The sequence below is a fragment of the Triturus cristatus genome, chromosome 4_2 (genome assembly GCF_964204655.1).
Source record: "Triturus cristatus chromosome 4_2, aTriCri1.1, whole genome shotgun sequence".
NCBI lineage: Eukaryota > Metazoa > Chordata > Amphibia > Caudata > Salamandridae > Triturus > Triturus cristatus.
The window spans coordinates 131,478,436-131,502,826 of NC_140586.1; the positions used below are offsets into that span (position 1 = coordinate 131,478,436).

General features: G+C 46.3%; 1 protein-coding gene and 1 long non-coding RNA gene across 3 annotated transcripts in view; one reads left to right on the plus strand and one right to left on the minus strand.

Annotated features, from left to right (window-relative positions):
- The window catches only part of AVIL (advillin), a 289,261-nt gene that overhangs the window by 172,484 nt on the left and 92,386 nt on the right, over positions 1-24,391 (plus strand). For both annotated transcript variants that reach the window (XM_085600802.1, XM_085600801.1), the window contains exons 13-15: positions 12,027-12,185; positions 13,077-13,256; positions 14,715-14,860. In XM_085600802.1, coding sequence (XP_085456928.1) covers positions 12,027-12,185; positions 13,077-13,256; positions 14,715-14,860 — 485 coding nt within the window. The remainder of the gene's footprint in view (positions 1-12,026; positions 12,186-13,076; positions 13,257-14,714; positions 14,861-24,391) is intronic.
- LOC146833159 (uncharacterized) overlaps positions 1-24,391 on the minus strand; it is a 111,349-nt gene that overhangs the window by 19,490 nt on the left and 67,468 nt on the right. The gene's annotated exons all lie outside the window — the stretch shown is intronic.

A 24,391-nucleotide genomic window follows, 5' to 3' on the forward strand; every position in this document is an offset into this window, starting at 1 on the left:
TATTGTATACAGACTGCAGCAGCGAAACATGCCCTTCATTTGCCCAGATACTCTTCTACTTTAGCTGTTCTGGACTCTCTTCATTGGCTCCCGGCAGCCAAGAAAATTCAGTTTAAAATCACTGTGCATAGTGCATAGAGCTTTCCATCGCATGGAGTCTAATCAGCTTCAACATAAACTACAGCGTTACACTCTGCCTAGATGTTTACACTCAACTAATGTGAAGCCCCTGAAAGTTCCTAAATTTAAGAACGCTCTCATTGGTGCAGAGCGTTTTCTATGCAGGCGTCCAGTCCTGGAACAGTCTGCCAATCTCGCTCTGGTCCACCAGCAACCTGTTTGCGTTCAGGAAAGCTTTGAAAACCTAGCTTTGTAATCTCTAAGTCACTGCACATGGCTGGATTTGGTTTCTGGTAGCTAGTGCCAGGATTCCTTCCTTGGTGACAGTTCGCACACTATAACTATTTTATTAATAATAATAATAATAATGATAATACTCTAACTTTCCCAAATTCCTCTCCATCACAGTTACACCTTGTACTTTACTGGGCCTCAATTTAAAAAAGGCTTGCTCTTTGTTAGTCCAGGCTTGACTCTTACTACAATGGTTATGAAGGGAGTAGCAGAACCAGATATTAAACAGGTCTCCAATTGCCCTATTGATTTTCAGTAGTTACTGCTCCTTACCCTTTCCCTAACCCCTCAACAGCAGTTAAGGTCATCTTTGTTTATAAGACACACTGTACGTAAACATCTTTATAGCACTACCTCTCCTCCCCATCAACTCCTGTGTTACATTCCTTCATGGGCACTGGGAGTTGGAAACCTCAACCACGTCACTGTCCACAAGCTACCCTGAACACATTCTAAGATAAAACCTTTAAAGCTAGTGTGATTTCCCCTGCAAACTTTGTGCACTGATCCCTCTATTTTCAATTCTAGTTCAACCTCAAAGCCCAACTCTTATGTCTTCTCTTCTGTACCACTCGCCATGTGGACACATTCAAAACTTGACTGGCACTCATCAATATTCAGCAGCTGTGAATTTCAAGTGAAACTCCACTCAGAAGCCTTGCCAGTCCATTCTGCTCGATATGGTCCATCTTTGGAAAGCTGAAGGTTTTCCATTGGCTCGATAACTGTTCATTTCCTCCAAATATTTCATTTATTTTGCCCTAGACAAGTGTTTCGCTCTTCTATACATACATATAGGTGTGTGGGTGTTTTTATTGCACAATATGCATTGGTATAAAAATCCATTTATCACAGGGTACCCTTAAATATGAGTTTCATCTTCTCAATAACAGCAGCTTGCAACCATCTGCAGAGCTTTACCATTGTCAGGGTCACTATGATTATACATCAAGTTTATCTAAATTATGCAGCAAGACTATTTAAATTATGTGGCAAAAATTGTTTGCCACATTCCCTTGGAGTACTTTTTTTCATCCATCTGAGCTAGAAACAACATTTTCTGTAACATTTGAAAATGCTGAGGCAGAATTACATAAATCCACTGACCATCATCACTTGCTCTTGTTCCTGAAGAAAAGAGCTTTTTCAAGATAAGTAGCCCAACATGTAATATTAAAAATACATAACAGGTAACACATGTTATATCTTCCTCTATAGCGATCCTGGTGTTCTGATGACATTTACTACACAAGATTCAGCGTTAACCCCTCAATATAACTAACCTAACTTTGACTGAAAATATATATATTTACATGTATGTATACACACACACACACACACACACACGCGCACACACACACACACACACACACACACACACACACACACACACACAGACACACACACACACACACACACACACGCACACATATATATATTCAGTATAAGGTATAGGTAAGTGATAGGTCAGTGAATACAAAACTGTGACACCACTCAAATTAGCCAGTGAGGTGTGAATTACTGGATGAGTTGTGTGTGGTGCTTTTCGAATCTGGAGAATGCCTGATTTTATAGGTTTGCAATCGCTGAACCATAAGTAACCTATAACTTAGTGATTTTCTATGGTTTTTAAGGATGCACTTCTTTCCCTGCCATATACCCATTAGCAGTACACATGACCCTGCGCAGGGGGGTTGTCAGTTGGGATAGCTCAACAACCAGCCCAACAAGCAGCCTGCACTGGATGCATGATCCCCACTGTGCATGCCCTTCAACCCTGCGTAGTGTGGTTTTGTCGGAGGGCATAGCCACTTTTTTTAAATGGCTTCTTTCATTAAATCATGATTTTTTAATGCGTGCACAGTGTCTTTTTTCCAAATACGAAATGAAAGTCATATGATTGATATTTTCACGAAAATCATAATTTTACCGTAAACTTAGTTTTTGTCCCTATATTCCCCACCTTTGAGTGCCCTCAGCACTTCCCTGGGGTTTTACAGCTCTACAATGCCCCACTTTACTATGGAAATTCTTTTTCTACACTTTGAAAATCATACTGTTGTTAAAAATAAAATCTCTCCGGGAGCGTGGCCAACCGCCGAAAAACATGGCTGCTTACTAAGGCGGCTCTGACCGAGAGCGCCCGTTCCAGCACAAATCCGCACAAGAATCCGCTCCTAAACTGGTTGGAAAGAACATTGTATGAAATCGCAACCTACCACGGATCGATTGGGCCGTTAGAACGCCAATTCCAGCTGGTGGCTCCGGCTCTCGCTTTGACGATGCACATCGCAGCCGCATACCCACCTCCTTGCGGCACCGGGGACTGATCGGAAGCTGGGAGGCAGCACCGGGGCGAAAGCTGCAACGCGCGGTGACCGGCTGTGCTTAACACCGCTGCCTCATTGAACACCGGCCTCGAGGCTTGCGCTGCGCCCTACGCTGGGTGCAGACCTTTGCGGCGCCCGACACAATGCTGAGTGCTGCCTGCGCTGGGGTGTCAGGGGCTCACTAGCATTGGGGGAGCTTAGAGGCCTACCATCCCACTGAACTGAGGGCGTGGCCCTAAAACCAACTGTTGGGCCCCGCAGCGGGTGAGATCACCGGCTGTCTTGAGGCGGGTTGTCCCTGGCCTGAGCGCTGCCCGCCGCCTGGGCGTGGGGCACGGGAGTGACGTGACCCCTGTGGTCTCTCTGCGCCTGGGCCCCGCTTACTTCCTTCCGGATCGACTGTGGCTCCAGCCTGAGGCCACCACAAGAAGCGAGGGCGGCCATAACTAGAAGCTGAGCAGACGCCGAGTTCACCTCCACCCCTGCGGTGGCAGGGTGGACTGCCGAGAGGCCTAGCGGCCGGATTGTAATCCCAGCAGGTGAAAGGGGCTGCAGCACGTGACATCGGAAGGTGTAGCCTGGCTGTCATCGCTATTTCTTGGTGCATTACGCAGGGTGGATGTGACAGCCTGCTAATTGGAGGAGGATTTGAAACCTTGTCCCCGGGGGTGTAATATTTTAGCCAGTTACTGCTGTCTGTTTTCCGGCAGCCCTCGGCCCATAGATCCACGTACAGCCCCGCAGGAAAAGCTCTTTTGACATTTGGTATTACCCACCTACTGCGCAGACCTGATTTGCTCCTTTCCCCCGGATCATACAAGTTTCAAGCGTCTTAGACATGGCTGGGGGTCGCGGCACCAAGACGTCGGTCCAGGCCAAGTTGAACAAGTTCGCATGGGACAAGGCCCCTGGGGCAAGCCCAAAAACGGGAGCGGCCACAATGGAGAAGCTACAGTCCGAAGAGGAGTCGAGAGAACCGACGCTACAAGATATTCTCACGGCCATCACGACTGTTTGCCCATCATTGGAGTCACGAATTGACTCAGTGTCCACTGAAGTATCCCTTATTCGGGCGGATATGGGCTCCATGAACACGCGACTGAAGGACGTAGAAATCAAAGCAAGCTCCTTGGTCGAAGATACCTCTGAACTGCAGCGCAGGATGAACGACCTTCAAGCCTACACTACCAAACTAGAAGCGCAGCTGGATGATTATGAAGGGCAATCAAGGCGAAATTGTTTGTAGAGGAACTGATCACCACTCACCTCAAACCCAGTGGACTATCCAACTTCTTCTCCATGGAAAGAGCGCACCAGGTGCCGGGTGGCAGACCAAAGCCTGGGGCCCCTCTGCGGCCCTTACTGGGTAGGATTTTTAATTTCAGGGACAGGTACACTATCCTGCAGACTGCTAGATCTGCACCCCCGCTGAAATTCCAGAACAGTCAAATCACCTTTTTCCCAGACTTCACCCTCAAAGCGCAGCGACAGTGACACAGTTTCCTCGTCGTAAAAAAGGCACTTCGCGAGAAGGATCTGAAATACTCTGCTTTTCCCAGCCAAGCTGAGGGTGGAATCGAACGGGAAAGCTTGGTTCTTCGTTATCCCGAGGAGGCCTTGGACTGGTCGGACGTATGGCACACTGCAGGCCGGAACAGCAACCGCACCCGGGGGGCGAGAGGAGCACTGAGGACTCTGATGGAGGCACCCTGCCTGGCGAGCGAGAAGTGGCGATGGGAGGGTCTGAATGACTGGTCTGTATGCAGTTTTATTTGTGGGTTGGGGATCTTTCTATTTGCTGCTAGACTGAGATGCGGTCAGAGCCCGCTTACTGGTTGAGCCGCTATTGATCTGAGGTTCTGGAACTCCTTCACGATGAACACACTATGATCTGGACATTGAATTGTAATCTAATGCATATTTTTGACTAACTAATATGTCTACCAGTTACTCAAGTCTCTGGGACGGGTGCCTGGTTGGCCACACGCACCCATAAAGTTTACGGGTGGGCGATAGGCACTCTGCAAGTTCGGGTGGGTGGGAGGTTCTGACACCGCCATGCAGGGAGGCAGGGAGGGGGGTCCAGTTTAAGGGTTTCGGGTTTTTCTCGAGGTTTGGGTGGGGGGTAGTTTTCATGTGTATTTTTTTTGTTTTTGTTTCACAGGTATGACACATATGACTGGATCCGTGAAAGGGCGGTAATTGGTTGCATGCTTTTGGTATTTCTGATTGGACAGGGGAAATGGTCTACAGTGGTGTCTCCTCCTGGGGGCGCTTGCGGGCGGTTCCCCCGCGACTGAGTGACCACATAATAAGGAGTGATGGGTAAGCAGACTAGACAAGGGCTCAAATTACTGTTGTGGAATGTTAATGGGCAGGGAGACAAGATCAAGCGGGGCATAGTGCTCCAATTTTTGAAACAGCACTCCCCTGATGTAGTCCTACTACAGGAGACACACTTGCTGGGAAATGCCTGCAAGGCCTTGTCGCAAAGGGGCTTCCAGATGGTGGTGCACTCAGCATTTGGTTTGGGCTCCCGGGGAGTGGGTATACTGGTCCGGAAAACATTCCCCATGACAATTGACTCGATCCGCACTGGGTTCCCAAACTTTTAACTCCTGAGGACCCCCATTGAGCCACTACAGGAAGCCGCGGACCCCCAGGCAATTTGTATGATTTAAATGTCAAACATTAAAACTGTAATTCGAAAAAAAAGCACACGTGTGCACATCAAACAAAGACTAGACTTGAATTACTAAAGATGTTAGTATTTTTATATTAAAACTATTTGCAAAATTTCAAAAAATCTAATGGGAAGGTCGGTGCTCCATCTCGCAACTAACTTTTCATTGTTTGGTTTTATTTCGCAGCAAGAGGATCCTGCTCCTGCCACGGCTGGACTGGAAACTTAAAGCTGCTCTGGCAAATGTTGTAAGACCAGTCCCCGTACGGTGCACACCAAGTGCAGCGAGTGAGCCTGACCACTATAAAGGGGTCTTTCGGGTCCTCTCCCCCAAGAAAATTTGGGGGTAAATGGTGCATTTTACAACACAGCTGTCATTATATATTGAATTGTTTTAGCTTTTAAAGCATGTTAAATAATGACCTAACTATGCACCAGGATACAACATCCTTTTGTCAATCTTTAATGATTGACAATCTTCAATGATTCCCTCACTACTGCCCTCCAGCAGTGCCTCTCATCTCTCCATAGCCCCTCTGTCACATGTATTTAATTTGTTTTATTGCACCATACCACTGTAGGGTGTCAGAGCACTTTACATCACACACAGAGACAATGAATCATACATGTGTAAATCAGTGAATAGAAAATGTTACATAAGGTAAAGGGGACTACAAGGTGTAGGATTATACATGTGATCTGTCCTGGTAGCATTTTTTTAAGAGTGCTTGGTCTGGAGAAGCACAAACCCAGGAAACAGAACATAACACAGGGGTTGGCGTTGACTTTAATAATAAGGGTTTATTTCTACCCAAACAAACCTTTTTAGCAGCATCAGGATGATGAAAGACTGGGAAAAAGCATAACTTACTAGCTTGTACCATGCAGTTGCATGCAGCTCTTTGATGGCAGTTCATAGCTCACTGTGCTAGATTACGATAGGAACTTGTGAACTGCACAATAACAAAAGAGTCTCTGTGGCAAAAGCAGGAACCCACTGAGCTATGCACAAAACAAAATACTGTTTTTTAAATGCATGGTAGACATTTTTTGCAGCAGGCATATTAACCATCTGGGCTTCCTAAGATGAGTCAAAGCTGCTACTGGACAAAACCCTTATCTCTCTCCAGCAGGTACAGTAATCACTGGAGTTATCTTGACACTTTTATTGCTGCCCAAAAACTGCTGATTATACAAGGAACTTTGCAGTGCTTTTAAAACTGCTGCCTGGGGACCCCCTGGGAATGTGTCACGGACCTCTGGGGGTCCACGGACCCCAGTTTGGGAACCACTGCCCTAGGTAGATTCGTTGCTGCATCTGGGACCTGGGAGGGGCGCATACTCAACCTCTTCTCTGTTACATACCGCCGGGACTACACACCCAGGCCTTCACTGACCTTGGGGACCTCCTTTTAGATTTACCGGATGGCAGAGTCTTGATAGGGGTAACTTTAACTCCATTGTCTCTGATTCCCTCGACCAATGGCCCCAGAGGGCCTTGCTGCCCTCCCGTATGCGTATCCACAGTTTTCTGGGCGCGATGGGCCTGGTGGATGTCTGGAGGGGACTGCACCTGACCGAGCAGCAATACACTTTCTACTCAGGCCCACATCGGAGTATGTCCCGGATCGACTATGTGCTGACACTAGTACATCAACTGCACAACGTAAAGGAAATACAACACCTGGCCAGGGGAATCTCCGACCATTCGGCTATCCTGTGTCGCCCAAATCAGGGATAAGGTCTTGAGTGAGTTGGACCTTTACTTCCAGGAGAACGAAGGGTCGGTAGACTCGATGGTTACGCTTTGGGAGGCCTACAAGGTTGTTATACGGGGGGTGGCTTTGGCCCAGATCGCGTAAGGAGAAGGTTGCGGATATGACTCGCTTGGAGGGAGAAATCTTAAACTTAGAGAACGCTCTTTGGGCGCATGACCCAGCGGAGGTGCGACAGCAACTGCGTATTAAAATCAAAGAATTCATCGATCTGGTTACTGAGGCTGCCAAGACGTACTATAGAGCCACGCTTAGCAGAATCTATGACATTGGCAATAAGGCAGGCAAATTGCTGGCTGGGCTCGATCGCAGGGCGCAGGCCCACCACGTAGTGGCTGAGATAGAAACTGACTCCCACCCCCACCTCATTGCCCCCCAGGATATCGCGGGTGCATTCGGTCAATATTATCGGGCTCTTTATACCTCCCGCACACCGCATACGGAGGAAGAGGCCTCCTCGCTCATACATGATATTTCAATGCCGTCACTCACTGAAGACGAGCGCTCTGATCTCGACCTATATATCACAGTTGCGGAGGTCGAAAAAGCCATCCAAGGCTTACATGGGGGAAAGCATCGGGCCCTAACGGCTTGCCCATCGAGCTGTTCAAGCTCAAAGCGGGCAGGACAGCACCCTATCTTACCAAAATGTTCTGTGAAAGTAGGGAGGGGGGGTATCCTGCCCGAGGATCAGAGGCTCGCCAATATTGTTGTCATTCATAAAGTGGGCAAGCCGGCCAATAAGTGCTCATCCTACAGACCCATTTTCCTGTCTAATTGCAAAGCGAAAATCCTAGCGAAGGTTCTTGCCTCCCGATTACTTAGGGGTCTTACCCGTGTGGTCCATCCAGACCAATCAGGATTTATGCCTGCCAGAAACACCTCCCTCAACTTACGCAGGCTCCACGGAGTGCTGTGCCGTGCCGACACAAACAGGGAAGATGCTGTCGTGGTATCCCTGGATGTTGCCTCCGCATTCAACACCATTGAGTGGCCCTACATGTTTGCGGTCCTTCATAAATTGGGTTTTGGCTCCGAATTTATCAGTTGGGTGCGGCGTGTATACCATCACTGCTCGCCCAGGTAGTAGTCAACAATAGGAGGTCTGCCGCTTTCACTCTCGGTAGGGGCACCAGACAGGGCTGCCCCTTGTCTCCGCTCCTCTTTGCCTTGACCCTTGAGCCTCTGGCAACGTGGGTCCGCCAGGACCCCGCTATATGGGGCCTCAAATGGATGTCTGGATGGGAGGACCGAATATCGTTATATGCGTATGATATACTGCTCTATCTGGCCTCCCCGGCTGCTTCCCTCAACGTGGTCCTGGACATATTTCAGGTGTTTGGTAGACTTGCTGGTTATACTATAAACTGGACCAAGTCAGTGCTTTATGTCCTCTTTGGTGGGCGGTCTTCACTCCTTCGGGGCTGTCAATTGGCGGAAGCCACTGATGGCTTCAAATACCTAGGGATATGGGTCTCTAAAGACCTGTCCAGATTTTACAGTCGCAACCTCCTGCCACCTCTTGTGTATCTCAAATCAGATGTCCTACATTGGAAATCACTTCCATTGTCCCTCTTGGGGTGCGCGGCCCTATTCAAAATGATGTCCCTTCCCAGATTCTTGTATGCGCTACAAAACACTCCACACCCGGTTGGTTCCACGTACTTTAAAGAAATCTACTGTATTTTATGAGACTTGCTGTGGGAGGGTAAACCACCTAGTAACGGTGGGGTGGTTTGATGGGGGCATCGGTCTTCCAGATCTAAAGAAATACTACTGGGCATCACACCTCGCAGTAATCAACCAATGCATGTACAGCCCACAGGGCGACCCGGCCTTTCAGATCGACAGATGGCAGCTTTGAGGGGGCTCTCTATGTGCAGTCGTTAAAGCCTGCTCTGACTGGTGCGACTGGGCATGCGGCGCATGTGTGGAAAGTGGCTACCAGGAGCTTGGGATGGGAGGGTAAACTCACACAGGCCACACCCCTCTGGCACAGTGAGCAGCTGGGCAGACTGTTTCGCTCCAAGGGCTTCGATCGTTGGGACCTCATAGGTATATCCAAGGTGGATGACTTGTGGAAGGAGGGTGAGGTGGTCCCCTTTTCCCGGCTGCAGCAAGAATATGAACTAGCCCGGTCTGAACATTTTAGATATCTTCAGATTAGACATGCCTTGTTTACGGTTCTTCCTAAGGGTAGTGCACTCCCCGACTCCTCCCCGCTCGAAGACAGAATTCTAGATGGGGACCTACCAGAGAAAGCGATATAACTTATTTACAAAAAGCTGATCAATAACATGACAGATCCCCTAATTCGTTTGAGGGCTAAATGAGACCACAATGTGGTGGGATTGGATGACGAGGAGTGGCTGGCTGCGGTGGCCTCCCCTCGGGGGGTGGCCATCTCCTCCAGACTCTGCCTGGTGCAGGTAAAACTTCTCCGTAAATCCTACCTGTCTGGGCCTCTGATGGTTAGCATGGGATATAGTTCGGATGGTGGCTGTGTGAGACAATGTGGGCTGGAGGGCACCTTCATCCACACCCTTTGGGAGTGCACAGTTATCCAGAGATACTGGGAGGCAGTGGTGCACCTGATGGTGGAGACGTTGGGGCAGCATAAAGATTGCAATATTAAATTGGCCCTCCTGAATGTGTGGGGGCCTACTGACCTGAACTCCAGGGAGTGAACATGGGTTACCTTGGGGTTGATGGTGGCAAAAAGAAATGTTGCGAGAGTGTGGAGGGCTCAGAGCCCACCGAGTATAGCAGAATGGGGTAAAGATATGGACTGGTGTATGGTCACGGAAAAGTCCATATACGAAGCCAGGGGGTGCCCGAATAAATGGACGCAGATATGGGGGCAATGGAATATCCACAGGGGAGAGATATGTGAACCTCCAAGTTCAGGAGAAAATATTCTCAGTGGGATCTAACTACGTTCAATTGAAAAACGTCATTTTGTTTGGAGATGATCATGCTCTAATGTACCACTCGCATTGTACCAATGTATTGCCAATCTGTGTATAACTGGATCACGCATATGTCATGCCCTGTTTTCAATAAAAAAGAGTTATACATTTTTTTTTCATCTCAGTTTTCAAGATAATGGAAAAAAGTGTTGATCCTCTTCATTAGCCAATCACATTGTTAAACAGGTGATTGACAGAAATCGCGTTTTTCCCAATTGCAACTTTAGACGGACAAAATATAGAAAGGCATTAAGCCCTTCTGGAACATTTTTTAAATGCCTATATCTCAAAACCTACTGAATGCATTTACATCAAACCAGCTTAAGCACGCTTTCCGAGTAGAGTTCTATTCTAATGTCAAGTTATGCCACTTCTCAGCAATCATCTTTTCATCTTTGACACCTAGGGCCTCATTACAAGTTTAGCTGTGCAGGACTGCCCCGCTCCCGGACTGCTAAACCCGTGTACGAACCACTCGCCAGATCAGGAGTTTTCTCCTGGTCTGGTGGGCGGTTCTTTAGCGTTCCCAGGGCAGTCCCTATAAAATAGGCACCACAATGGGAACGTCAAAGGCAGTACCTGCATGGCATGGACTGCTGCAATCCATGCCATGCAAGTACTGGGGTGCATGCACACTGGGGGGGCACAGGTTGTGCTCTCCTGTGTGCATCCACATGGTGTGAGGCACCAAGGGGCCCTGTAGGGTACCCTTTGTTTCATCTCCGCCACGATTTTCATGGTAGGCTCACCGCCATGAAAACCATGGCTGATATAAAACTCGTAATATGCTTGGCAGGACCGCAGCCGTCCCACCAAGCATATTGCGGCCTCAGGTCCGCTGTCCAACCTTCATGTTTGTCATAAATCTGTTCATGGGCTTTTGTTGTAACTGCAAGCAAAATTTCCTGTAGATTAAAATGGGAAAAAAACCTGTTTTCGTGTACCCTTACCCCAATAACGTTTTTGCCTCCATAGAACTGCATGAACTTTAGGATACTGGATCCTAACAGACCATGCTAAGTGAGTAGCAACATTGGTGCCCATCCTCCATGGGCCAAAGTTATTTGCAAATCAAAAAATGCTTCTTCAATGAAAGGTGCTTTTGAACTATGATCACGCAGTGAATATAACCACAGAATATATATGTAATGTAGAACAGGGACTTTAGAGTCCTGTGATTGTGTTGTACCACTGTTCAGCAATCATCTTTTTATCTTTGACACTTAGGACCTCATTACAAGTTTGGCGGTGTGGGAGCAGGACCGTTACGCTTCTACACTGCCAAACCCGAGGAGTTTTCTCCTGGTCTGGCGGTAGATTCCTCGGCAGTTCCAGGGCAGTCCCTATGAAATCGGCACTGCATTGGGAACGTCAAAGACAGTACCATCACAGCATGAACTGCTGCAGTCCATGCCATGCAGGTACTGGGGTGCATGCACACAGGAGGGCACATGTTGTGCACCCCTGTGTGCATCCACTTGGTGGGCTCAACGCCATGAAAACTGTGGTGCAGAGGAAACTCGAAATATGCTTGATGGGGCCGTTTTGTAGTCTCAGGATGGCCGACCTACCGTCAGGGAATGGTGGTTCCCTGGCAGTTGCGACGGTTCCAGCGGTCCCAGGATAGCCAGATCGCCCTATTTGTAATAGGGCAGTCAGGAGTCTGCCACTGTGAGTCTGGCGTTCCGTGGACTGCCAGACTTATAATAAGGCCCTTAGCAATGTTACCCATCTGCCAACCATTTTTATGCACCCTGCATTATATACTGTGTTTCTATTTGTAGAGTATTAAACATACATAAATGACATGAATACTTATTTAAGGCTATGAACGTCTCTTCTCTTTCTGTGCTAGGGTCGGCATGCTACCCAGGATGAGCTGGCAGCCTCTGCCTTTCTCGCTGTGCAGCTGGATCAGGATTTCAATGGGGAGCCAGTCCAGGTCCGCGTAACCATGGGCAAGGAGCCGCGGCATTTCATGGCCATCTTCAAGGGAAAACTTGTGCTGTTTGAGGTATTGAGACATCTCACATATGCACACATGCATGAATGCATGCATACACACCGCCCGCATCCCCCAGCGGAGGCGAGATTGAGGGGTGTCAGTCTGAAAACAAATGCTGTGGTGGCAGTATATTGGGAGGTTACAAAGAGTGAAAGGAAGGCAACAACATAAAGCCACCAAGGACAAGAACTGAAGAGAGACAGTAAACAGGAACGGGTAAAATGTAGGTGAAAGGCACGGTCAGGCATATGAAACAATTGTATATGGCTCAATTTATTAGCTTTATGGGGTGGTGTCAGAAGAGAAACTGCATCAAACTATGGCTGCCTGGGTATGGCTATGCAGCGTTACATATTAGGAAAATAAGGATGCCACTGCCTATGGGGGGAGATCCCACAAAATGTTATGATATCCTCTTCCGCTATACCTTTGATCTGCAGATGTAGATGGAATACGAACAGGTGATTTGGTTCCATTCGTGGTCAACTCATGATATCTCTAATATTAAAAAACAGAGATTCCAAATATTTTATCATAATTTAGTCAGTAGTCCAAATATTTATGTTGTTCATGGGAAACTTGTACACCTTACCTACAATTCTGTGCAGGTAATTTGAATTCAGCCATGCTTCTATTCCCTTTGGACTCATGTTAACTTTGCTTGCAAACCTTAACTGCCTATTGAAATTCCAAATTCTTCCTTTTATTTGGAGATCTTTATACATTTTTGCAGTTTTCAAAGGTGATGATTTTAGAAATAGGTTGAACTGTTTCCTAGCCTCCAATAAAGGATTTCTTATTTTCTGTAGTAACTGAAACTAGGAGTGCTATCCCCACCATCAATTAATTTATTTATTGAGTGTTCTAGTTACATCGTTATATATGCGAATTTGTTTTTAGGGTGGGACATCCCGCAAAGGCAATACAGAACCAGAGCCACCGGTGAGGCTGTTCCAGATCCATGGGACCCATCACTCGAATACCAAGGCAGTGGAAGTGCCAGCTTTTTCATCCTCACTTAACTCAAATGATGTCTTTCTACTCAAGACACAAGTCGACTATTTCCTGTGGTATGGCAAGGTGAGCCTGTTACATGATTCATGAACTCAGTACTGGTGGTGTCCAATATATGACACCAGCACATAGTTCTTTGGGAAAAATGCATAAAATTTAAATCATGCACCTACTAAATCATTCAGCTGCTATCCAAAAACAATGATTTTTATATTTGTACTCTCTTTTCGTAAAACACTTCAGGACAACATTGTGCTTCCTCTATTAACTAGAATTATGTGTAAAAAGATACCGTCATCATTAAGGACTGTTTAATATGAGAAAGAGATTCCAAGGCAAGAGGGATCTCCTGACGGGGAATGTGGCAGTGCCCAAAAAGTATGATAGGCTCGATGGGGACTTGAAACATGTTGGGAGTCTATGGGTTAAGGCGTAAGCCATATAGAAACTTTACAATGTTGCTAAATTGCCAAAACATGTGAGTGAACACCTAAGTCATGTGTACTATAGGGGTGGGGGGGGGGGGGGTGAGGGCGGATCTCTAGAAGGATAAAGACAGTTTGGAGTCGGACTGTCAGAACAGCACAGCAGCTGAACCACAACCCCAATGAAAGAAGGCAACAGTATCCAAAGGAGCACAGCTTCAAGCGAAGTAAAGGAAGAGATGGTATATGAGTGAGAGAGAGAGAGAGAGAGGGAGAGGAAAAAGCGCGAGGAAGATTCAAACAACAAGTGATCGGATTTAAATGAATATTGTTTTCGATATCAGAGTCGCTGTGTAATATCTGGGGAAGAAGACTAGCGAATACAAACAGCAATTGCTCTATTGAGTCATAGAAAGTGTGCAGTAAGGCCCATGCATCTCTGCTGGACCGTGTAGAATTGCACAAGGCGCCGTGGGCAGCACTGGCAACGCAGGGTAGGAAGTAGAGAAGTGGATTTTTGATGCTCCCCGGCAATATTATGAAATTGCTCCTAAAAGCCACGTCCTACTAGTTATTGATAAGGAGCTCTGGCTCAGATCGGCATCCACATGAGCTGAAAGGGGACTTTAGAGAGGATTGAATACAGCAATTAAACCTATTCTCGAAACTTTCTTAGAAGGATTGCTTATCTTAAATACGTCAACAATTGCACAACGGTCATCGAGTAATCTCCTGAAAAAATGGAAGTTTTGTATGGCATAACTTACCTGTTGTTGCTTTCCGAAGATATCCTATGGAAGATAAACCGGAAGGAGGCATCTTGTGCCACCCCGCCCTCCCCTCTCTTTGTCCCTTCATTTCTCCCTTTATTACTAGGTTGTTGTCTTGCACAGAGGGAGTCTTTTACCTTATTTATGTGTAAAAGCTTGTCAATTGTGGAGATGCCTAATATTTGTTCCTGTACATTTACTTTTAGTTCTCTTGCCTCCATGTGCCTGTTCAGCATATTTTACATTCTAACTGCTAGATTATCATTTTTGAGGTGATGGAATACAATTAAAGACAGGTTATTCACTGTGACCTTAAATGTCCTGCACAGGGTTCCAGTGGTGATGAGCGAGAGATGGCCAAGCAGTTGGCTGGCTTGATCTCCGTGGGCAACGAGGAGACACTGGCAGAAGGGCAGGAGACGGTGCAGTTTTGGGAGCTTCTTGGAGGAAAAGCACCGTACGCCAGCGACAAGAGGTACCTTTCGGTTTTCAAAGAGTTCCGTCTGTTAGCTCATTCCCTCTAAAATCATTTGGAGAGTGCACTGAAAACAGGAAAGAAGGAATGGCCATGTGAAATAGTTTAGCTTTTGTAGTGTTTATTTCACTTTGACCTCTAGGTGGCACTAAGCACCAGCTTGCAAAAATGAATAGAGTGGATGTTGTTGTAGTTCAGGGAGATATTACTTTGTTCTCAGCTTATGTACTCTTCGTTAGCTCCCATTGTAGGGCTGCAGACTTCCCCATGTGAAAGTTGGAAACTGCCCCCAGGACATTTTAAACAGCAAAGTTTCCAACTGGGCCTCAGTTACCGAGGAAGTCTTTTAAGGTGGGACTATAAAAATAAGGAATATCCAAATATGGGATCTAAAAATAAGGGAGTCAGTGCCCGTGGAGAACAGACATGAGAGGTGCTGGCTGGCGTGGCCTACAAGCAGTTGTCCTAATTTTGCAATTGGATTTGACAAATGAATTATCGAGAGAGGACTTTTGCCTTCTGGCTCCAGTACCCTTACTGCTAACTTTTGCTGGCCCCCTGCCGGTGCCCTGTGGCCATCATTGTCACTCGTGGGATTCTACTCATGCTGGGGATACATTAGGACCCACCCATTCCCTAAAGTTTCTCCAAGAGTTCGCAGTCCTTTCTCTCAGTTAACCCCAGCACCCTTGAATTTGTGCTCACCAGACCCAGGGACTGCCTTTGGGAAAGCTTCAGTTGGTGTTGCCAGGGGACAATTGTAGGACTTGCCTAAGGGCCACCAACACAGAAGTCAAGTCTGCCTGCGGTAGTCACAGTGAGCTTGCACCTGTGAGATTATTGTAAGTTTGATCTGTTTTTGCCTATTTTCCCAGCAGTACCTGTTGAAAAACCCTGCGGCCAAGGGCTCATCGTTTTATATGGTGCTTCGTTTTTGTATAATAAAGTACTTCTCTTTTATAAAAGACAAGCCCTGTATTGAATCATCATCATAGCTTGCTATTTGGTAACAGCTGAACTCTGAGTCTCCACCCCTCACATTACTTCCCTGAGGAGTTGTGGACTGCTTTGCTCGCTACTCTGAGTGGCAAGTGCTTAAAGAGTGTACTTGTTCTGTCTGCAGTTCCACAGTTGGTCAGGGCCCTCGACAGCAGTTGTAAAAGGCCACAACATCCCCAAAGAGGCCTTGTAACCCCTGCTTGCCCCGTGGCCTCCAAATGAAACCAAGACTATTTATGTGCAAGGTTTTTGGCTAATCTTGTGTCTACCCTATAGGGCCTCTGAAAACTCCTGTTTTCAACACAGGCCACTTTACGAGTATGTACAGTATGCTCCATGGGTCACCGCTCCAGATGACTATGGTGTAGTATTTCCAGACCTGAAATTACGGGGTTCAGGAACAATGAACCCCGTTTTACCAGATGATCTGGACTTGGCAGAATCATAGCAAGAGACGGGCACAGCAGAGCTTGGCCACAGACCACCTCCCTACCCCTGGTGAATAGCAGCAGTAAACTTCCCCTATTCTGTCAAAACCTGTGAAAAAGGATCAGTAGGTCTGGGTCCACCAGGATAGTCTGCATTCTAAATAATAATAATAATAATAGTCACATTTGTAAAGCGCGTGGTTACACTAGGCAAGTGTGTCCCTGCGCTACGGTACATTCTGAAAAGCACATCTCAAAGGGGACCCACAAAGTTGGACAGTAGCGGGGAGAATCTAAACATAGGGAAAAAGGTGAGTTTTCAGCTCTTTGTGGAAAATAGTCTCCGAGACCTCCAACCGGAGGCCCTGAGGGAGTTTGTTCCACTGCTGAGCTGCCAGATAGCGAAAGGAGCGTCCACCCATCCTTGCTCTCCTGATGGTAGGGATACTCACCTTCCCCGTCCCACTAGATCTTAATTGACGAGTCGGGGAATAGGGAGTTAATAAGTCATGCAGGTAGGTGGGGCCCTTCCTATGTATGATCCAATGGCTAACACATAGAGCCTTGAACAGAACTCTCTCCCTGATCGGAATCCAATGAAGGGAGGCTAAGGCCTTCTTAGAATAGGCTATCTTTGGTAGCATCAAGACTAAGCGTGCTGCTGCGTTCTGGATACTTTGGAGTCTCTATTTGCATTTAACATTCGCTCCCAGGTACAGTACGTTCCCATAATCCAGACGCGATGTCACCAGGGCATGAACCAAGGTTTTCCTGGCTGCCGTAGGCAGCACATATAAAGTTTTCCGGAGACCTCGCAGTACTCCAAAACATGTGCCTGCCACACGCCTGGTATGATGCTCAAATGAGAACTTGGTGTCCAGCCATACCCCTAAGTTCTTAACCTGTTCACAAGGCGTAGGGGTGGGTCCCAGTGACTGTGGCCACCATGCCAACGACCATACTGATGATGCTTTCCCTATCACAAGCACCTTGGTCTTATTGCCATTCAATTTAAGGCAGTTATTCGCCATCCAAGACGCCAGTTCTGGAAGGCAGGTCACAAAATTGAATGCTGCCTTCTCTTGTGCCTGTGTAAGGGACACCACCAGTTGTGTATCATCCGCATAGGACACGACATTGACCCCAAATTTTTCAGTAATCTCCGCCAAAGGAGTGACGTAGAGATTAAACAGGGTCGGACTAAGGGTGGACCCCTGTGGCACCCCCTGTTTCAACTTGATGTTTTTAGAATAGTGGGATCCCTGCGCCACCTGGACACTGCGCTCATACAAAAAAGATTCCATCCATTTCAAAGCGCTACCTGCCACCCCTCCCTTTCTAAGACACTGTAGCAGAGAATGATGAGCAACAGTGTCGAGAGCGGCACTTAGATCTATTAAGATTAAGGCCGCCGTCTGTCCCTCATCTACATATTTCCGAATGGTCTCCATAGAAAGAAGCAGAGCTGATTCTGTAGAGTAAAGAGCCCAAAACCCAGACTGAGTAGGATGAAATAAATTGTGTTTGCTGATGTGGGCCGTAAGTTGGATATTTACTACCTTCTCAGCAACTTTAGCAAAGTATGGTAGCAGTGAGATAGGGCGCAGATTATCTAATTTGTCCATACTAACATGGGGCTTCTTTTTTAATGGGAGAACAACCGCCTCTTTCCATTTTTTTGGAACTATTTCTGAGATGAAAGAGAGCTCTAAAAGGTGTCTTATGCAGGGCTCGAGAATCTCAATACTGCCTCTTAGCACCTTCGGGGATGCAGGATCTCTGGGTGAGCCTGACTTAATGCTGATAGCTAACTTATTAAGGATATCGGGTAGGGGAATGTTAAATTTAGTAAGGCGTCTTGTCTCCATAATGTTGACAGGTTCGTCAACAACCCCCCACCCAACTCATGCAGAAACCGGGAAGGCAGAGTAAATCTTCTCCGCAAAAAAATCAGCCACCCGATCGCATGACTCCACTGAGCCTATATTGGGTGCTGCAATTTTTGACAGGGAGAATATCTCTTTATAAACCATGAACAGCTCTTTAGCCGAGTTCTCCACGGTCTCAATCCTTTCCTTGTAGTAGGTAGCCCGAGCCTTTCTAATAAGCGCATGATAGCTCTTAAGACTGGCTTTATATTCGCTCTTTACCTGGGCTGAAAAGTCTCTTCTCCACGCCTTTCCAGGCGTTTACATGCTGATTTAGCCGTTCTTAGTTCGTCCCTAAACCAGGGAGCTGATTTTTGTCTTCTCCCTGACGCTGTAGACGACCAGGGTGCATTGCTATCTAATGCCTCCGTGATGCGCTTATCCAAGGCTTCACAGGCAGAATCCACATCTAAGCCGCCCGGTAGCCCTCCCTGTAAAAGGGCCCTGTTAAATTTCCCTTGTGAGAAACCAGCCCACTTCCTGTTTTATATTGATCTCGAGTTTCTCCTGTACATTCGGTAAGGGCATCCTTGCCTTAAAAGAGATCAAAAAATGATCAGACCATAAAACAGGCAGCGGGTGCTCCATTTCTAAAGCTCCCCAATTAGCAAAAATAGGGTCAAGTAAGTGGCCCAACTGATGAGTGGGGAGTTCTGATTTCAATATCAGCGGTAAGGCTGCCAATTCCTGGTGAATCTCTAGAGCCCCGGAGTTGAATGCGTCATCAAAATGAAGATTCATGTCACCCAACACTAGTCCTTTCTCATACCATAGTGCTGGTTTTATTAGGCGCTCAATCAAACTAGGTTCAAACCGTGTAGAGGGTCCAGGAGGTCTATAAACCAGAAGCCCGTTAATGATGTAGTTGGTAGCTGTCGTAATAGAGAAAAGACCTGCGTTGCTATCAACGATGTCTGCCGGATAAAGGGAACACTGGACAGCGTGTTTATGGATAATCGCTATCCCCCCTCCCCTACCGGAGGGTCTATCCAATCTGGTAATCCCATAGCCACTAGGGAGGGCCTCGAGAATTTCAGGAGCTGAATCCTCATCTAACCATGTCTCGGTGAGGAATAGCACATCTGCCTTAGCATCTAGCAGGTAGTCGCAGATATTTACTCTGTGTTTCCTCAGGGACCTGCAATTTATTAAGGAAAGCCTGAGTAGCTGACCTGCCTCCTTGTCCTTCACCAGGGAGTTCGTCGTAAAAGGGCAGTGGCAGCATTCCCAGCTTCCACTCCCTGCCGTTATACTGTGCCTACAAGGGTCACCAAGAATGGGGCAAAGCGCATGTAGCTGTTGAGAGCTATAGTGCAGTCCTTGTCCAAAACCAGCAGCGCTTCTGGACCCGGGCCTCGGGCCCCGGGCCCCGGACGGCCGCGGACAGACGCAGACAGGCTTGCCTTGTGATCTTTGTAGCAGGTCTCGCCCGGCAACTAGAGCGCTAACCCTGCAGTGCAGAAGTGCCTGCCTCTACCTTCCACGCCCTCCGCGCAACGGTACTAACTACCGCGTCGGACCGAGGTGGGAAGGACCAGCAATTGAGCCCAGGCCTCCGCTAGCAGGTAAGATACAAAATGCCTGCCTTGCGCTCCCCAAAATAAGCTCAAGTTACCTTGTCAGGCCGTACCGCAAACGGGTCGGGGGACTCTGCCACTGTCCGCCTGCACCGCAGCGCGGCCACTAAACCACGCGACCTTTGGAGCAGGTCTCGCCCGGCAACTAGAGCGCTAACCCTGCAGGGCGGAAGTGCCTGGCTCTACCTTCCACGCCCTCCGCGCAACGGTACTAACTAGGGAGTATAACTCATGATCCCTCTTAAGTCAAAAGGCGATATTGGTTGGAAACATAAATTCTAGTCCCATAATCTTGCTAAAGATGCCGAATAATATAGTGGATTTCATACTTATTGTCCCTGTTAGACCTGGCATCCTTGGCAAGTGTTCTCCTGACTTTTGCCTTCTGCTTTTCAGAATTCGTTTTTTGTGGTCCTTAGGAATCTGTGCACTATTTCACTGCTAACCAGTGCTTAAGTGCTTGTGCAGTTTACCTAAAATGTGGTAAAATTGACATATCCTCAAGTGGCATATTTAATTTACTTATAAGTCCCTAGTACAGTGCACTACATGTGCCCAGGGGCTGTACATTAAATGCTACCAGTGGGCCTGCAGCACTGAGTGTGCCACCCACTTAAGTAACACTTTAAATATGTCTGAGGCCTGCCACTGCAGAGCCTGTGTGTGGACTTTAAAACTGCCATTTCGACCTGGCAAGTTAACCTACCTGCAAGGCCCAAACCTTCCTTTTTATTACATATAGGACACCTCTAAGGTAAGCCCTGGATAGCCCAGGGATAAGTGTGCTGTGTATTTAAAAAGTAGGAGATGTCCTTTTATGTTTTACATGTCCTGGTAGTAAAATACTCAAATTCGGTTTTTACTACTGCAAAGCATATCTCTCCCAGAGAATAATATTGGGACTACCTTATTACATTTTATAAGTGTAGTTTTCAATTGGGAAAAGATGGGAAAACCACATTTGGTGTCTCTGGACTCACAATTTAAAAACACAACTTACTGTGAAGTTGGTTTTGAAGTTACAGCTCTGAAAATGCCACTTTTAGAAAGTTGACATTTTCTTACTTAAACCATTTGGGGCCTTCTGTCTGTCTCCGGAATGCATGTCTGGGGTGTGTGACAGCTGCCTTCCTGCATTCCCTCTAGTCAGCCATACACAAAGGAAAGTAGGTGTGACTGAGTAGTCATTCACATGTTGATGGGTCATCCTAAGCAGGATGGGAGGGAGGAGCTGACACTTTACACCCAAAAGGACTGGGTCCTGTCCCCACACAAAGGGTTACATTCCCTCCTTTAGTGAGTCTGGAACCAGGGCAGGAAAGGCAGGGTCTTGTGTATTTCCATGCATGTCTTTGGAGACTCCCTAACTCCAAAGGCCCAACTGGGTATACGTACTGGACCTCTAACACCAGGAACTCAGAACACTTCTGGAACTGCGGGCATTCTACCAGGAAGAAGCACTGCTGTGCTGTCAGGAGGGACTGCCACTTTTTTTAAATGCTTTGCTTTGTTGGCCTGCTGCTTCTTGCGTGGGAATGAGAAGGACTGGACCTGATCTCTACATACTAGAACCTAAGTTTCTCCAAGGGCTTGTTTCCTGTTGCTGGAGTCTCAGGGGATCAAATCCTTCACTTTCATCTTCAACCCTTTACCTGGACTTTACTTACTTTACCACCGACGCGGGGAACGGACGTGCCTGTTACGTAACGTTCCAAAATTCTGGGTATTGTAGTCAAGTGGAATGCCTGAGCTCGCGTGCAAGTGCGTAGAGGATAACACGTGTGATATCCTTAAGGCTTTAATTCCACCTATCTGTTTACACCTCTTTGGATCCCACCATGGGGAAAACAAGGTTATATACTATTTATAGCTTTTTAAGTGAAGGCGTATACCTTTTTTGTTTTTCCTCGTAACACCTTTCCACCTGAAGGAAGTTAGCGAAAATGTTTCTACCTTTGTGTCTTATAGATTCATGGGTAGGTTACTGTCTAAATCTCGACCCACTGTATATCCTCAGCATAATTGTGCATACATATGCCAGCGGATCGTTAAATTAACACCAAGTATGATGTGACAGTTGAATACCGATAGAAATAACTAAAGGCAAATGTGATTCCGATTTCTTTCTTTTCTCCTCTTTGTGTCTCCCTTGATGGTTTTTACGATTGGCACACAACAATGAACAGAGTTTGACTAAAGTGCTACCCTTTATATTCTGAAGTCCCCAGTGAAGCGTATACTCTCCCAAAGTGGGGTAAGGGAGAGATACATACTTCAAATGTTTGTGAGAGTGTGACACCATGGTGATTGCATTTTAATACTGTGTGGTTTGATGTGAGTGACACTGGAGTGGATTCAAAAGTGACTACACATGCACTGCAACGTAAATAGTGAAAGCATGTGATATTCATCGCCACATCACCATATATATCACAAGGCAAAGTGCTCCATTGATATATAGGCCTGGATACACATACCAAGATGGTATGATGAATGATGACATCTACACACCCTCCCTGTATGACAAGCATGGGTGTATACAAGAGCATATCACCAATGGGAAATGTTGAAACTGTGCCAATAATGTTGCGTTATGATCTCCTTTCTCTCTCTTCCGCACTTAGTTTCAGATGGAGTCAGGAATCATAATGAAAGCAAGATAATTAATCTTGCGACATTTAAAAAGGAGCAGCTATCTGCCCTTATAAAAATAAAAGTGGATAAGAGAATCTCTGTCTGCAATAAACAGGGAGGATATCCCCTATTTCTGCCCTAAAGAAAGTCCTGGACCTTACTGGCTAATCACGGACTGAAACATGTTGGCACTAGGGTCATAGGACCATAAAACTCCAAATGACCACCCTAGTTTTTTATTTTAATATCCCTGACAGTTCCATGAATAAAGGAATACTGGGATCTGTCTGAGGATTTTTCTTTTGTGTTTAAGAAGGTTTATTTGAATAACAAAGAAAGACAGAAGACCAGCAATACAAAATAAAACATATTAAAATAAAGACATATTAGAGAATGGCTAGTATAAAAAACAGAACAGAAAGCTATTTAAAAAAAATTAGGTGATAAGGGGAGGGAGGGAGAAGGGGGAGGGAAGGAGGAGGGGAGGTGGAAACTTTTACCAATTGATAAATGAGAATATGCATATTACAAAGACGTAATAAAAAATCTCAATCAAATTAATATACACAATAGATCAATAAAAGGTACAAAACAAGAATCAGAGAAAATAGACATTCAAGGAGGTTTACAGTTCTCAGCATTTAAACAAGAATTATTTACTAATACTAGATTATCTAGATAAGTAGCGAGAGGTAACCAAAAGAGATCTCTATTAACCAATGGTTTGCAGGAGGAGGCAAAAGCAATATCAAGTCGATTAAATTGACAAAGGCTATTCCACCAGTGTTGGATAGAAAGTTTTGTAAGTGTTTGCCAGTTGAGAACGATGTGTTGGAAAGGTAAAGCAAGCATAAGGTCAAAAAGACCATGCTTATGGAGAAGAAGACCTAAGGAATCTGATAGACTCCCAGAGAAAAGGAGAGGAATGGAATAAGGAATGGAAATATGTAACAAGCGAGAAATATAGGACCAGACTACCCCCCAAAAATTAGAAACCGAAGGGCAGAGGAAGAGAAGGTGTAGAAAGTCAGCAGTAGAAGAGCCACAGGTCCAACAGTTCGTATCAGCCGAATGAGAGAATTTAGCTATAGAGGAAGGGGTAAGATAAAGTCTATGATAAAGGAAGAACAAAGATTAAGTGAGAGAAGCAGAACAAGAGATTTTGAGAGAATGGGACCAAAGTTTGTCCCAAAAGAGGATAGACCATTAACATCCCAGGTCAGGTTCCCATGAAAATTCCAATTTGGATTTAACATGTTCTGGATTAGGAGCTGAGAAATATTTATAAATAGGAGAAGCTTTGGGTAGCAAAAGAAGAATCTTAAGAAGAGAATTTTGAACAGAGGGAAGAGGGGAAGATGGAAGAGAGTAGTAAGTGTCAAGAATGACCTCCATTAGAACAGTGAATTCCTGTAGAAAGGAGCGGGGACACTGAAATGTAGCCTGAAATTGGGGAAAGGAGCAAGGAGATAGGCCATCAAAGAGATTTTTAACCCAAATTATGCCCCTTGATCTCCAGGATCTCCAAAGGATGGTTCTGCTATTGATAGTAATAACGGAATTATGCCGCATAGGAGACTCCTAGAAATAGACTTGATGGGTCAAAGGTTAAAATAAGGAACAAGTATGTTTAAACAAGGGGAGGGAGGTGAGAGGAGTTTTGGCAGAAAAGGCTAGAACTTCCTTTAAAGAGAAGGGTAACAATAAAGCACGTTCAATGGAAAGCCAAAGGGGAGAGAAAGATGTCTGAGGATTTTTAATCTTTAACACCCCCTGGCCATATACGTTTTTCCAAGAGCTCCCTTTAATACGGTTGAGCCCACCCTGACCTTTAGGAGTCGGGGTGACCCGATGATGAAGCATGACACTACTAGAGTGTGTGAGGGTAAAATTAACAAAAGGAATTGCTTCCTTCCCCACAGTCTAGTGAGTAACAACTAGAGTGCTTCAAAAAACCTATTCCAG